The sequence below is a fragment of the Blennius ocellaris genome, assembly GCF_963422515.1.
Source record: "Blennius ocellaris genome assembly, chromosome: 3".
Classification (NCBI taxonomy): domain Eukaryota; kingdom Metazoa; phylum Chordata; class Actinopteri; order Blenniiformes; family Blenniidae; genus Blennius; species Blennius ocellaris.
In genome coordinates this window covers 28875025-28889189 of record NC_137652.1, presented here as the reverse complement: position 1 = coordinate 28889189, position 14165 = coordinate 28875025, and the positions used below count along the sequence as shown (strand labels likewise).

The following is a 14165-nucleotide window of genomic DNA, read 5'->3' as shown; positions in this document are numbered from 1 at the left end:
AGTAATATAGAGTATCCAGGAACAATGCTAAAGCAGTTAGCCTTGAGGAGCACTGAAGGTGAAGATATGCAGGAAGTTTTGGTTTCATATTTGATTTTATTCAAATTCTTTAAGAATCAGCAGGTGGGATGGTAAAAATGGACCAATCAGAGGAGGGGGCGGGGCCTCAGGTGTCATTCAACCTTGGTTCTTTTCACAGCTCCAGGTAACCGGTCTTGGAGCCTGAAACACACAGACGGTGCCATCAGACGGTACAGACGGCTGTATCGCCGTGGAAACGGCTCACCTGCTGTGTTTACAAGCAATAACAGTGAAAACAACACGACGTGACTCACTTCTGAACTGTTTCCTCCAGTTTGGTCCGAAGCAGCTCCACCTGGCGGTCAATCTGAGCCTGAACACACACACACACACACACTTTTCTCATTAAAAGCCTATTTCTACAAAAATTGATCAATTGAGTAAAATGTTTGTGTTTACCTTTTTCTTCTGGTAGATCAGTGGTGTGGTGAAGGAAATGATATCCGCTGAAACACACACACACTGAATCACTCCTTTGCATCACCAGAAATATTAAAAATTCTTAAGTGAAAAAAAAGACTTACCAAGAATCAAGATGGTGACTCCGTTAAAAACAGCGCCAATATACGTCATCACCCACATGACTGCAGCCAGCTGAAACAGGACCACAAAAAGCTGAAACAGGACCAACAAAAACTAACACGACCACAAAAAGCTGAAACATGACCACAAAAAGCTGAAACAGGATCAACAAAAACTAACATGACCACAAAAAGCTGAAACATGACCAAAAAAAGCTGAAACGGGACCACAAAAAGCTCAACCATGACCACTAAAAGCTGAAACGGGACACAAAAAGCTCAAACATGACCACTAAAAGCTGAAACGGGACACAAAAAGCTTAAACATGACCACTAAAAGCTGAAACAGGACCACAAAAAGCTAAAACATGACCACAAAAAGCTGAAACGGGACCACAAAAAAACTAACGAACACAAAAAGCTGAAACATAACCAAAAAAACTAACATGACCACAAAAAGCTGAAACAGGACCACAAAAAGCTCAAACATGACCACTGAAAGCTGAAACGGGACCACAAAAAGCTCAAACATGACCACTGAAAGCTGAAACGGGACCACAAAAAGCTCAAACATGACCACAAAAAGCTCAAACGGGACCACAAAAAGCTCAAACGGGACCACAAAAAGCTGAAACGGGACCACAAAAAGCTGAAACGGGACCACAAAAAGCTGAAACGGGACCACAAAAAGCTGAAACATGACAAATGTATGATGGAATAAAACAATGTCAACATAACGATGAAAAGAACAAACATGATAGGAATGCGACGATAAGCTGAAACGGGACAAAGAGTTGAAGTGTGATGACAAAAAGCAGAACCGTGACAAAAAAAATAAGCTGAAAAAGGATGGAGACGAATCATGAACAGCTACAACACAACAAAAAGAATGAATAACAACAACAAAGAGCTGGAACATGAGGACAAAGACAAAAGGTGGTGATGACATGCCGAGGCAGCAGGAGACCACCGACCTTCAGGGAGTCGACCAGGTCCTCCACCAGCAGCAGCCGGCGGCTCTGACAACTCAACCAGTTCAGGTGGACCAGACTCTGGTCAGCCAACAGCCGGATCGTCTCCGGGGACACCGAGATGTCCCGCTGCAACAGAGACCTGGGGGGGGGGTTCAGTGTGTGCGTGTGTGTGTGTGTGTGTGTGCGTGTGTGTGTGTGTGTGTGTGTGTGTGTGTGTGTGTGTGTGTGTGTTACCTGAACGGGTGGCCTTCGTCAGACTTCTGGATGGCCTGGATCACTGACTTGTAAACCCTGCAGACAGGAAGTACACGTGTCATCAATTCTCAGGCGTGACTGACCTGTGTGAGCAGAAGCTCCGCCCACCTGAAGGTGATGGAGACACAGAGGCTGGCCAGCAGCAGGTAGGACACCACGCTGATGACTGACAGCGTCGCCACGGAGACGAGGACCAGCATCGACATGCCGAACGCCGCCGCGGACTTCTTGGGCTCCTTCCATTGGACGAGCTGTAGGGCTGCAGAGCGCCGGGCCGTCAGTCACTCAACACACAGTCTGTTTACTGTCTGGTTACTATCTGGTTACTATCTGGTTACTATCTGGTTACTATCCATGTCCAGAACTCCTGATCTTCACCAGCTCATCATGTTCCAGCTCAGGTTCTGAGAAGCTGCTGCTGAGCAGCTCTCCTTCCCTCTGTGATGTCACCTCATTCACTCTGTGCTTTGTTGCACTTTTTAAATCACATTTCAGTGAGTAGTTTGAGAGAAGCTCCACCCCAAAGTGTAATCCTAGTTACATTTTCAGATCCAACGTCATGTGGATTCGATTAACCCGGAGCTGCATTCCTCGCTGAGCTGAGCTACAGACGCTGCCAGTCACTGAGCTCTAAACCCTGCCAGATACTGAGCTACAGACCCTGCCAAATACTGAGCTACAGACGCTGCCAGACACTGAGCTACAGACGCTGCCAGATACTGAGCTACAGACGCTGCCAGACACTGAGCTACATTTCCCTGAGTATAAATCCTAGAGTTTGAGTATGAGTGGATGGAATCCAGGCAGAAACCTGGTGAGGCAGTGGAGAGCTGAGCCTCATGTGTGACTGTGATCAATCAGCTGCTTTCTAGCTCATTGTGACAGACAAGCTTTATTAAAACTGATTAAAGCACCAGAATTTATAGTTTGAAAATTAACAGAAATGTTTACTGAAGGTCCAAATTAAATCTCTAGACTTTAATGAGTTCACAGTAAATATGAATTGCTTGGACACAAGAAGGAGCTCTAACATCTCTATGAAAGAACCTTTCTTTGTAGGACAAACTTGTTCCAGGGTTTATGTTTATGTTTGTGTTTATGTTTGTGTTTGTGTTTGTGTTTATGTTTGTGTTTGTGTTTGTGTTTATGTTTGTGTTTATGTTTGTGTTTATGCTTGTGTCAGTGTGACTGAAAGAGGAATGTTGATGATAAACAGTTTTACCAGTTGATGCTGTTGGATGAAGAGTGAAATAAGAAGCTCTTTTCACTTCTTACATGATAAATCAGAGTCCAGAGAGTCGGTGCCTCACCAGCCAGGAGCCTCACCTCACCTCACCTCACCTCATGGAACATCACCTCACCTCATGGAACCTCACCTCACCTCACCTCACCTCCCCTCACCTCACCCCATGGAACCTTACCTCACCTCACCTCACCTCACCTCACCTCACCCCATGGAACCTCACCTCACATCACCTCACCTCACCTCCCCTCACCTCACCCCATGGAACCTTACCTCACCTCACCCCATGGAACCTTACCTCACCTCACCTCACCTCACCCCATGGAACCTCACCTCACCTCCCCTCACCTCACCCCATGGAACCTCACCTCACCTCACCTCACCTCACCCCATGGAACCTTACCTCACCTCCCCTCACCTCACCCCATGGAACCTTACCTCACCTCACCCCATGGAACCTTACCTCACCTCCCCTCACCTCACCCCATGGAACCTCACCTCACCTCACCTCACCTCACCTCACCTCACCTCACCTCACCTCCCCTCACCTCACCCCATGGAACCTTACCTCACCTCACCTCACCTCACCTCATGGAACCTCACTTCATGGAACCTCACCTCACCCAACCTCACCTCACCTCACCTCACCTCACCTCACCTCACTGCCGGATACTGAGCTCCAGTTACAGGTACAGGTGAAGTACTCCAGTACCTGTTCTTCTGATAGTACGGTACCTTGTCATGCTAAGATTAGCTCATGGTGATGATTTATGGTCAGGTAAATCATTGGTCCTTTTTTAATTCTCATTTTTTTGTACATTTAGAATTAAAATTTGAGGTGTTTTGTCATTAGTGAATTACAAGTCTCATTGAAGGTAAATTACATGTTTTAAGTCCCTGAGCTGCCTGCTCTTTCCCCTGGGGGCAGTATTCCTGGTACTCTCACTGTCCCCAGTACTCCCTGTACTCTCTAGTATTGTCTGTACTCTCCAGTACTCCCTGTACTCTCCAATACTCCCTGTACTCTCCAATACTCCCTGTACTCTCCAGTATTGTCTGTACTCTCGAATACTCCCTGTACTCTCCAATACTGCCTGTACTCTCCAATACTCCCTGTACTCTCCAATACTCCCTGTACTCTCCAGTATTGTCTGTACTCTCCAATACTCCCTGTACTCTCCAGTATTGTCTGTACTCTCCAATACTCCCTGTACTCACCAGTACTCCCTGTACTCTCCAATACTCCCTGTACTTTCCAGTACTCCCTGTACTCTCCAGTATTGTCTGTACTCTCCAGTATTGGCTGTACTCTCCAATACTGTCTGTACTCTCCAGTACTCCCTGTACTCTCCAGTATTACCTGAGTAAAGGTCTGGACGTCTGACAGTGAGGATGAGTTCCCAGTTGAAGTGGAGGAATGTTCTGGAGTCTTTCTATCTTTTGTGTGTGTGTGTGTGTGTGTGTGTGTGTGTGTGTGTGTGTGTGTGTGTGTGTGTGTGTGTGTGTATGTGTGTGTGTGTGTGTGTGTGTGTGTGTGTGTGTGTGTGTGTGTGTGTGTGTGTGTGTGTGTGTGCGTGTGCGTGTGTGTGCATGCGTGTGCATGTGCATGTGCGTGTGTTGGACTCCAGTAAATATTGTAACTAAAAGCCTCCAGGCTGGTTGTAGACCTGAGGGCAGAGCAGGAGGTTCACAGCAGACAACCTTCATCAGTCGGTCACAGAGGAGGAGGAGGAAGAGGAGGAGGAGGAGGAGGAGGAGGAAGAGGAAGAGGAGGAGGAGACGATGATGTGTTCAGCACATACAGATGTTGGTAGTGTGACATTCTGGATGTTTATCAGATCTTCAACCAACCCATTTCATCTTCCTCACATCAGAAACCAAGTAGCTCTGGTCCAACACAGAGTACAGGGAGTATTGGAGAGTACAGACAATACTAGAGAGTACAGGGAATACTGGAGAGTATGGGGAATACTGGGGACAGTGAGAATACCAGGAATACACATATGGAACATATCGGGATTCAAAGTGTAAAATCAGACTGGCGTCAGTCATATTGATCAGACTGGTTCTTCATGTTAACAACCCTTCAATTCAGACCAAGGTTCACCCTGGAGTTCCTCAGGGTTCCGTGTTAGGACCCATACTTTTCACATGTTCTCAGTAAACCATGAAATTCCATTGTTTTGCAGATGATTCACAGATCTATTTATCGATGGAGCCGTGCTGATTGATCTTGGTGCCAATTCTTCTGACGGCCCACGTCTGAGATGTGCAACGGCCGACGTCTGTTGGTCTTGATAAAAGCTGCAAACTCTGGGAGTGAGAAAATATTCATAATCCTTCTTCAGTCAGGAGTTTGTTGCTGAATCCCAGTCAGCTGATGGTTTTAACCAGCAACCGGACAAAAGGGCTTTGTTGCTTCACTGCCCGCCGCCTTTAGCCTCGTTAGCACAACCAGGATCAGTGGTGACGGCAACCAGGGCAGAGATCAGCTTTATCGTCCGCCCCGAGCGGAGACGGCAACTTTTCTTTAACAAGCTCCCAAACAATGAAATACAAGACGTGTTTAAAACCCTCTTAAGACACAAGTACACACATGAAGGAAAAGTTAAAGGGAAACAAGGAGCCATTCAGCCAGTCACACGTACGTATTCGAACCGTTTCCATGACAACAGGCTGCTGCCTTCAGCCTGAGCATCAGGTGAGGTGACAGGACCTGACAGGTGTCCTACCTGAGTGCTGGAGGTCCTGGAGCGATGAGGAGGAGGAGGAAGAGGAGGAGGAGTTAGACGATGAAGAGTCGGGGCTGCTGCTGGGGGAATCGGCCATGTTCAGCTGCTCGTCCTGCTGCTTTGCGTTCGACTCCACTCTGGAAGACCTGTGGCAGCAGTCGGTGGCGATGACATCACCGATGTGGGCGGAGCGTTGACGCAGGCTGATGTTTCACCCTCCCACTTCACAAACTATGAAACTCTGTATTTTTGTTGGCAAGTGGAAACTATAAGGTTTTATTTTTTCCCTCACGCCGATCCTCCAACCGTCTCTCCTGAACTCAGCTTGAAGGTTCACACTTCTGATTTCAGATGTTAAATTCCGAGGTGAATAAATGTGACTTAAAGTCCTAGTGAAATGAAGATTCGACCTCCAAAACACTCTGGCTGTCGCTTCTAGGGACATTTTTATGCTAACTGGTCCAAGGGTAAAATGTTAAAACACGGCAATCTGCGAGAAAATAGCCGATAAACGTTGGTATTTCCTCTGCTGGGCGGAGCTTCTGACAATAATAGAGTGACATCACTGGTTGTGCACACACCCAAGTTGTGTTTACATTATGCAGGATCAGAGTTTTGACGACAAAGAGGCTGAATTTAACGATATTTCATCATCATCATCATTTCAAACCCAGTGATTGATGAAGAAGACACAGAAGGTCGTTCTGCCATCGGTGACCCCGTCTGGAACATGTTTGAGGAAGCAGAAGACGCTTCGTCCTCCATTCGTCCTCGTCTCCTCAGCAGCCGCCAGTTTTCACCTTTGAGGCTTCTGACTTTTGGCAGAACGACTTCCTGGATCATGTCGAAGAGCTTTTCCCACTGCGCGGAATGAGTCCAGGTATTACTTGATCGTCTACTAGCCGCCCGAGCTAGCGGCTCCCGCTAGCCACTAGCCGTGCGAGCTAGCGGCTCCCGCTAGCCACTAGCCGTGCGAGCTAGCGGCTAGCCGCTCCCGCCGCCCGTGCTCCTTTTCTCCTCTCTCAGTCTCTTCCAGGCTCAATCTTTCATCAAGGCTCATAAAACGCCGACTATAACTTCAAAACACTGTAAAAACTTGGATATTTAAGAGGGAAACAAGCCGATATAAACACAACAGATGGAGATCTGCACAACTCTTGACGTCACGCCCACGACGAAGGATTCCCCCGACTTCCTCGGCTGGAGATTCAAAATTCAAATAACTTTGTTATGCGACAACAGTGGTGGGGCAGAGTCGGAGGAACCTTAGAAGTAGAACCCAACTATCATTTTTTGCAAAGTAGTGTTTTACATTTCACTAGGCCTTTAATGGATTCTATGGTTACCTTGTGGTACTGCTGAATGAAGAAAACCTCCACTGTAGTAACAGAGTACCTCACTACTGCCACCGTTAGCATCACGGTGGCTAACTGCTAACCCACTGTTGGTCGTTTTCATTAGCCCGTGTTTGTAGTTTTGTGTCTTCGGAGTGAAACTGTGGCTCTCAGCAGTCGGGACGCCAGTCGCTGTTTAAAAGTTTATTGAGAGTTTGAGAAATTAAACTAACACAACAAACCAAGTGGAAGATGGATCGTCAATAATCCGGATTACAGGAGGAAACAGCCTGTTTATGCAAAAACACTGAAAACACTTTGCAGCTCGGAGCAAACGAGGAGCAGGTCAGCCGTCCGCCGGACTCCTGGAGGTGGAACCGCTGCCGGACACACAGAGACACCTTTACTTCTAGTGGCTGTGACACTGCGCTCTGATTGGTGGAGGGCCTGGGGGCGTGGCCACACTCACCTCCTGTTTGGAGAGCCGGAGCGAGAGCGACCCATGGAGCCGGACCTGCACATGAGGGGGGGGGGGGGGGGGGGGGGGGGGTCAACACCTGCACAGGGAGGAAACCACCAGGACACCTGAGGAGACTGACCTGCTGCGGCGCCGGGACCTGGACCTGGAACGGGACTTGGACCTGGACTTGGACCTGGACCGGGACCTGGACCTGCAGAACAGGCTGATCTCAGCTGAGTCATGCGAGAGACGATACAAAGAGGTCGTGTTCACGTCGACATCCGGTCTGACCTGGACCTCCTGGGCGAGGCCGACCTGGATCTCCTGGGCGAACCGGAACGAGAGCGGCGCCCAGAGGAAGACCTGGACCTGCACCGCGGATCACATGGCCCACATGAGAAGCGGCTCCGCGACGCCGACACTGACGACACGCTCGTTAGATTTCTGCTGACTCACCGTCTCCCTCGACTCCGGCTGCGACTCCTGCTGCGGGAGTGCCGCCTCCCGCGGGACCTGGACCTGGACCGAGAGCGAGACCTAGACCGGGATCTAGATCTGGACCAGGACAGAGTTAGTGAGCGTGGAGCGCGGCGGCAAGGGGAGGAACTGATACTGGAACTTTACTCATGCATGGTACAACAGCTCAACACTCAGTGAAACATTAATGGTGGTAAATAAACCTTGTGCAGGTCGGCCCTCTTGGGACCGGGTCTAGCAGATCTAGATGACCAAGAAGGTTTCTAACGACGATCGTACTGACAGCCAAATCGCTTGATTGAGACTTGATAGAAGCGGGGAGGTTTTTCTAGAAGGGACCGCCGTCCAGCGGCTCCCGTCCTCGTTACATTAGGGCCGAATTAAAGGCTGGGCGCCGTCTGCCTCGGAGCCGCTACAGGTTTAAGCAGAGCAGTTCAGCCGCGGCTCGAAAACAACACAACAACTAGTCAAGGCTAGGAAATGAACCGACGACCCCGGGAACTTTTGACCAGCTGTTAGAAAACATGTGACAACATGAGAAGAGCAGAGTCACACAGAGCAGCCGCAGACCTGAAGCCGCAGGAGAGTCGCCGTGAAGCCAGAGGCTCTACGTCCTGCTCCGTTCATACGGAAACATTTTAAACCCGCTGATCCTCAGATTGTGCAGTGGTGAGGTCATAGCCCCGCCCCTGCGGTGAGGTCATAGCCCCGCCCCTGCGGTGAGGTCATAGCCCCGCCCCTGTGGTTCGCCCTGTGCTGTGAATCAGACGTCCTGCGGGACTCAGGTTTGACAGCTGCTGAGTTTCAATCAGAGAAAACAGCTTTACAAACAAGAACATGGAAATCAGCCGAGCCGAGCCTCAGCCGGCGCTCTGGGGATGGTTTGGTCCTGCCCCACGTCACCTGCTGCTCCGCTAAACCCATCCACTAAACCCATCTGCTGCTCCGCTAAACTAATCCACTAAACCCCTCTGCTGCTCCACTAAACCCTTAGGCTGCTCCGCTAAACCCATCCATTAAACCCATCTGCTGCTCTGCTAAACCCCTCTGCTGCTCCGCTAAACCCATCCACTAAACCCCTCTGCTACTCCACTAAGCCCCTCTGCTGCTCTGCTAAACCCCTCTGCTGCTCCGCTAAACCCATCCACTGCTCTGCTAAACCCGTCTACTGCTCTGGAGGAAGGAGTCGTGTCAGAGGGTTATGGTTGTGAGGTCAGAGGTCATGTTGATGTGAGCGTCTCTCTGATCATCTCCAGTCGCCGGCTGAGGCTCAGCTGCACAAAAACATAAACTTCATATTGTGTGTCGGTCATGTGAGGTCACCACTGCGGTCACCGTCATGGTTACCTGCTCCGTCGGCTCCGCCGGCCGTAGCGCTGACAGTCGTAGGCATAGTGACCTTTCTCTCCGCACTCGTAGCATTTGTCAGTGGGGTCAAAAGGTCGACGTGTCGGAGCACGGTCGTACCGAGAGCGGCGAGGCATCCCGGTGGAGAGCTCGACCCGCACGCGACTGCCACACATCATCCTGGAGACACGGAGTGGGGCGCTCAGTTAGGAGTGTGAACCAGTGAGCCCTGTGTTCAATGTCAGGTGATCAGGTGTGTACCCACTTTCCATCCAACCCTCTGACGGCATCTTCCGCGTCTCGCGTGTCTTCAAACTCCACGAAAGCAAAACCCGGAGGGTTTCTGGCGATCCAGACGGTTCGGAGTGGTCCGTAGTGTCCGAAGGCTCGCTCCAGCTCACCTTTCCCCGCCCCCGTTCCTAAGTTTCCCACATACACCTTGGCCTCTGCGGAGCACAGGTAACAGGAATTAACAGTCAATTTGTGTTGGTGGACACTTCCTGCAGTCAAGTGACAGTATTCAGAAATCCCACAGACCCTGAACTACACATATGCAACATCACTGACTGAGTCAGTGGTTCTGACCGACTCAAACTGAGGCCATGTTTACGCATACCTGGGTATCTGAAAAAATTGTGATATTTATCTGCATTTACTCATAAACGCAGCTACGACTCGCCACAAACGATGATTCCTGAAAACTCCGGCCACAGTGGAGATGTGGATGAACTCTGTCTCTGTTTGCATCTAAAACAGGTGGATATTTACGTTACAATTTGTAATGTCCTGGTTTTTTTTTTTTCCAGGATTCTGATTGGTTATCCTGGCTTCATGCTTTTTGCTACACTGCCCCCTACAGGTTTGGCTGCTTATAGCAGCTCTGAACCAGGTGGATATGTGGGTCAGGGTAAATGAAAATTTTATTTTGGAATGTAGAGAGGGAAATGTAATTTTTTTTAAAAACTGGTTACGTGTAAACATTGCCAGAAAGGCATTTTGAGTATTATCCTATAAAACAAATCTGAATAAAAATTAGACTGCGGGCTAATACCTGCAGCACCATTTCCTTATGAATAGCATTTGCGATTAATATTCAAATCGGTTGAGAATAAACATAACATTAATTCATTTACAATAGCCTGGTGTATCATAAAATAATATACTGCAAATTATTGAATTTCAGTGTTACGTTAAATTGATGTGGTCGCGGATGCCCGGTCCAATATGGCGGACGCATCGCACGTAAGATTAATCTTTAACGTTAGTCTGCAGCGACACGGAACACAAACACTGGTATGAAGAATTAATCTGGACATGTTCAACTTCACCAGCCAAAGTATCAAAGTGAAGTAACGTGCGGCTGTAAACACACCGCGGAGGGCCGCTGTTAGCTCTGTGCTAACAGTCCTGACAGGCTAACACAGCAAACGGCCCTGGATCCACTCTAACACCGGCAGACGGCTCCGGTACCGGAACCTGCTCCTGTTCAGTACCGATACATGACCGCAACAAGGGGGGTTACCTCCTCCGTGCCGCCCGTGTCTGGACATCTTCGCCGTGGCTCCACTGAGACCCCGAACGGCTTAGCTTAGCCTAGCTTAGCAGCTGCCTGCTAGCGCTGCCCACGTGACTTCCGCTTTCAAAATAAGAGCCACCAACGTGAAAACAAAAATAACCTTTAAATTGACCGCATACAATGATCACATACCCGAAGACGCACATATGTGGTGTGTTCCTTTTGATATTTTATTTTACATTTTCATCGTTAAATTTAATTAAAGTGTTTCAATTGAAATTATGTTCGGTTTGTGACGTTTATTATGAAAGTGTGTCCTATCTTCTTCTGCGTGTTTCGGCGCGCCTTTGTGACCTTTTCCAGCTTTCCTGATCACGTTTTCTTTTTTAATCAATGAGCTATTTTCTGTTTTTCATCTAAACCAAGAATAGATTTCAACGACACGTGCCAGAAACTTTGCTTTCTATTCAGACCCAGTTTCCCTCCGTCCTGTGGTTCCGTCTTCACCCAGCAGGGGGCAGAAGCGCCTCACCGCTGAACCATCAAGCGGAACTAGTTCTCGTTTGTGCGGCGTTTCTATCCGGATGGTTTTTAAAGCGGCTCCCTGTTTGGATCTCAGAGCCGCGAGGACCGTGATGCAGCGCGACTGGCCTCTTTTAGGTCCGCTGCAGTGGCTTGGCTACCTGCACAAACACGTGAGGGTGAAGGCGGGAAAAGATGAGGAGCACCGCGGCTGGTTGCTGACGGTGGACCCGGTGTCCGCCAGGTAACACACACACACACACACACACACACACACACACACACACACACATTCATTCATTCATCAACATGTCCTCTGGTTTCCCCCCTGCAGCCTGGTCCTGGTGAACTTCAGCGAGCGGGGGGGATCGGAGACGGGGGCGTCAGTGCGGGTGGTGATGGGTCACGCGGTGGAGGAGGTGGAGGTCCTGCAGGAGGCGGAGGAGGAGACCACAGAGCTGCTCCGCACCTCCTTCCTCCCCCGGACAACCCCAAAGCTGGACCCTGAAGACCTGCGGCGGAGGAGAGGGGGGGTCCGCCGGTGGCTGGAGGAGAACCGGCTCCCGGTGGAGGAGGATGGGACCGAGCTGAGGGTGGCGGGGGTCCTGACCATCAGCGCCCCCTATGGACCAGAGGACTGCTGCAGCTCCAACCAGATCATCTTGGACCGCATCCAGAGACTGATCCGGACCCACCAGGACCCCCCGCAGTCTGATCCGGACCCACCAGGACCCCCCGCAGTCTGATCCGGACCCACCAGGACCCCCCGCAGACTGATCCGGACCCACCGAGACCCCCCGCAGACTGATCCAGACCCACTCTATCAGGACCCCCCACAGACTGATCCAGACCCGCCAAGATCCCATGCAGACTGATCCAGACCCACCAGGACCCCCCGCAGTCTGATCCAGACCCACCAAGATCCCATGCAGACTGATCCAGACCCACCAGGACCCCCCGCAGTCTGATCCAGACCCACCAAGACCTCACGCAGACTGATCCGACCTCACTGAGACCCCCCCAAAGACTGATCCAGAACCTCTCCATCAGGACCCCTCCACAGTCTGATCTAGACCCACCCCATCAGGACCCCCTGCAGCCTGATCCAGACCCACTCCACCAGGACCCCCCACAGACGGATCCAGACCCACCAGGACCCCCCCGCAGTCTGATCCAGACCCACCAAGACCTCACGCAGACTGATCCGTCCCCACTGAGACCCCCCCCACAGACTGATCCAGACCCACCCCACCAGGACCTCCTGCAGCCTGATCCAGACCCACCAGGACCTCCTGCAGCCTGATCCAGGACCCCCCATCGACTGATCCAGACCCACCATTTTTTTCTAAATAAAATCAAAGCTTCCATTTCATTCTCTGTTCGCCTTGTGGTTACCATGGAAACGACGTTCTGGTTCTCCAGGCAGCTGCTGACTCCAGTTACCATGGCGATTCCAGCTGCCATCAATAACCACAATTCTGATCAGAGAGTCAGTCTTGTCAAGATTTCTGAGGCAAAATGATAATTTACTCTTCACAGGATCTACTTACTGTGGCGCCGCTTTTATTTTCTAATGGCAGAATCCTCAGTGCAGCACTATTAAGTTATGTAAAATTAAATAACATGTTAAAGATTAAAGCTGTCTAGTCTAGTTATTCCCTAAATATCAATTTGAGATTTGTTTGGGTTTTTTTTTTTTAAATAAAGAATTTTATTTTGAAGGAGTTTTGTGCTTTTATCTTGATTGCCAGCTCACCCCTCACCTAGCGAACAATGAAACATCAATTTGTAAGATTTTTTATTTCATTTTAATAAACAAGGACGTTAATAAACAAAGACGCCTCGCTAAACTTCAGATACCAATTTTGAAGTCAACATTGTATTTTTTGATAACCAGGGACTTTTATTTGGAAGGGGTTTGGGGCTTTTATTTGGAAGGTCAGGACATGCAGGTTAAGTGGTCACAGTGTGAGTGACATGGTATTGCGTAATCCTGGGTGTGGATGATGCAACACTGCTGGACACAGTTGCAGTCAGTGATGTCATCAGGATGGATTTTATCCACATATTTTGGAAACAACTTCTCAGAATCTACAGTTTTGGGAAAATATTTTCATAAAATGATCATTTCTTGAGAGGAAAACTTGTCATCTTTCAGTCTCTGTGGGTTTGGAAGCAGTCAGACGTAAACTTTAGCTGGAGGCGCTGTTTGACGCACGATTTTGCTCAATCTGACTGATAAATAGGCTTGAAATCAATCGCAGGATGAACGAAATGACAGCGTTGGTCTCTCTTGTCAAAAAGGTCATGTCTGATGGAATTTTCCCCAAATGTTACATCGTCTCGTTCGGCAGGTTCTCTTTGCGATGATCTGCTCGTTCTGTGGCTCAGAGTCACGGCTAAGCCCCAGTCGTCACTCGTTTGAGGTTCTGTCACGGCGGTTTATGAGGACACATTTGGATTTTCCAATGCATTTGAATGGGAGGAGGCGTTGGCAACTGATGGCTAATAAAAACGAAACCACTCATCAAGTTGTGAGCAGGAGAGTCTCCTCTGTCGTTTAATATTGTTGGGATCTGCAGGACCACAGAAAGTTTGGTCATTTCTGGGGAGAGACAATATTCATTTGTCATGAGACGCAGTCATGACATGAATTCTGACCCAGGAATGTGATGGCCTTTCACACCTAGAGTGGGGAAGGGG

General features: G+C 49.4%; 3 protein-coding genes across 3 annotated transcripts in view; 1 reads left to right on the top strand and 2 right to left on the bottom strand.

Moving 5' to 3' along the window:
* Positions 1–21: 21 nt before the first annotated feature.
* Positions 22–5931, bottom strand: LOC308149015 (reticulon-3-B-like). Its single transcript, XM_080520638.1, has 8 exons — positions 5807–5931; positions 1940–2090; positions 1811–1867; positions 1577–1715; positions 606–675; positions 481–527; positions 336–394; positions 22–222 (listed from the first exon to the last, which is right to left on the bottom strand). The coding sequence occupies exons 1-8, from the start codon at positions 5901–5903 to the stop codon at positions 174–176; spliced, it is 669 nt and encodes a 222-aa protein (XP_080376764.1). The 5' UTR covers positions 5904–5931; the 3' UTR covers positions 22–173.
* A 1410-nt stretch (positions 5932–7341) lies between these two features.
* Positions 7342–14165, bottom strand: part of sos1 (son of sevenless homolog 1) — a 30144-nt gene continuing 23320 nt past the window's right edge. The window contains exons 21-27 of the mRNA XM_080520616.1: positions 9690–9870; positions 9425–9604; positions 8057–8155; positions 7892–7969; positions 7740–7811; positions 7610–7654; positions 7342–7520 (exon numbers count right to left, since the gene is read on the bottom strand). Of these exons, the coding sequence (XP_080376742.1) occupies positions 7487–7520; positions 7610–7654; positions 7740–7811; positions 7892–7969; positions 8057–8155; positions 9425–9604; positions 9690–9870 (689 nt within the window). The 3' untranslated portion in view covers positions 7342–7486. The remainder of the gene's footprint in view (positions 7521–7609; positions 7655–7739; positions 7812–7891; positions 7970–8056; positions 8156–9424; positions 9605–9689; positions 9871–14165) is intronic.
* On the top strand, positions 11561–12834 carry gemin6 (gem (nuclear organelle) associated protein 6). The gene is made up of 2 exons (XM_080520641.1): positions 11561–11706; positions 11797–12834. Exons 1-2 carry the CDS (start codon positions 11576–11578, stop codon positions 12206–12208), a joined length of 543 nt encoding a protein of 180 aa, XP_080376767.1. The 5' UTR covers positions 11561–11575; the 3' UTR covers positions 12209–12834.

Coding starts and splice junctions, on each gene's coding strand:
- LOC308149015 (XM_080520638.1), bottom strand. CDS start 5,903: ATGGCCGATTCCCCCAGCAGCAGCCCCGACTCTTCATCGTCTAACTCC. Junction 2,091..5,806: donor CCAGGACCTCCAGCACTCAG/GTAGGACACCTG, acceptor GGCGCTCTGCAG/CCCTACAGCTCGTCCAATGG. Junction 676..1,576: donor ACCTGGTCGACTCCCTGAAG/GTCGGTGGTCTC, acceptor GTCCTGTTTCAG/CTGGCTGCAGTCATGTGGGT.
- gemin6 (XM_080520641.1), top strand. CDS start 11,576: ATGCAGCGCGACTGGCCTCTTTTAGGTCCGCTGCAGTGGCTTGGCTAC. Junction 11,707..11,796: donor GTGGACCCGGTGTCCGCCAG/GTAACACACACA, acceptor TCCCCCCTGCAG/CCTGGTCCTGGTGAACTTCA.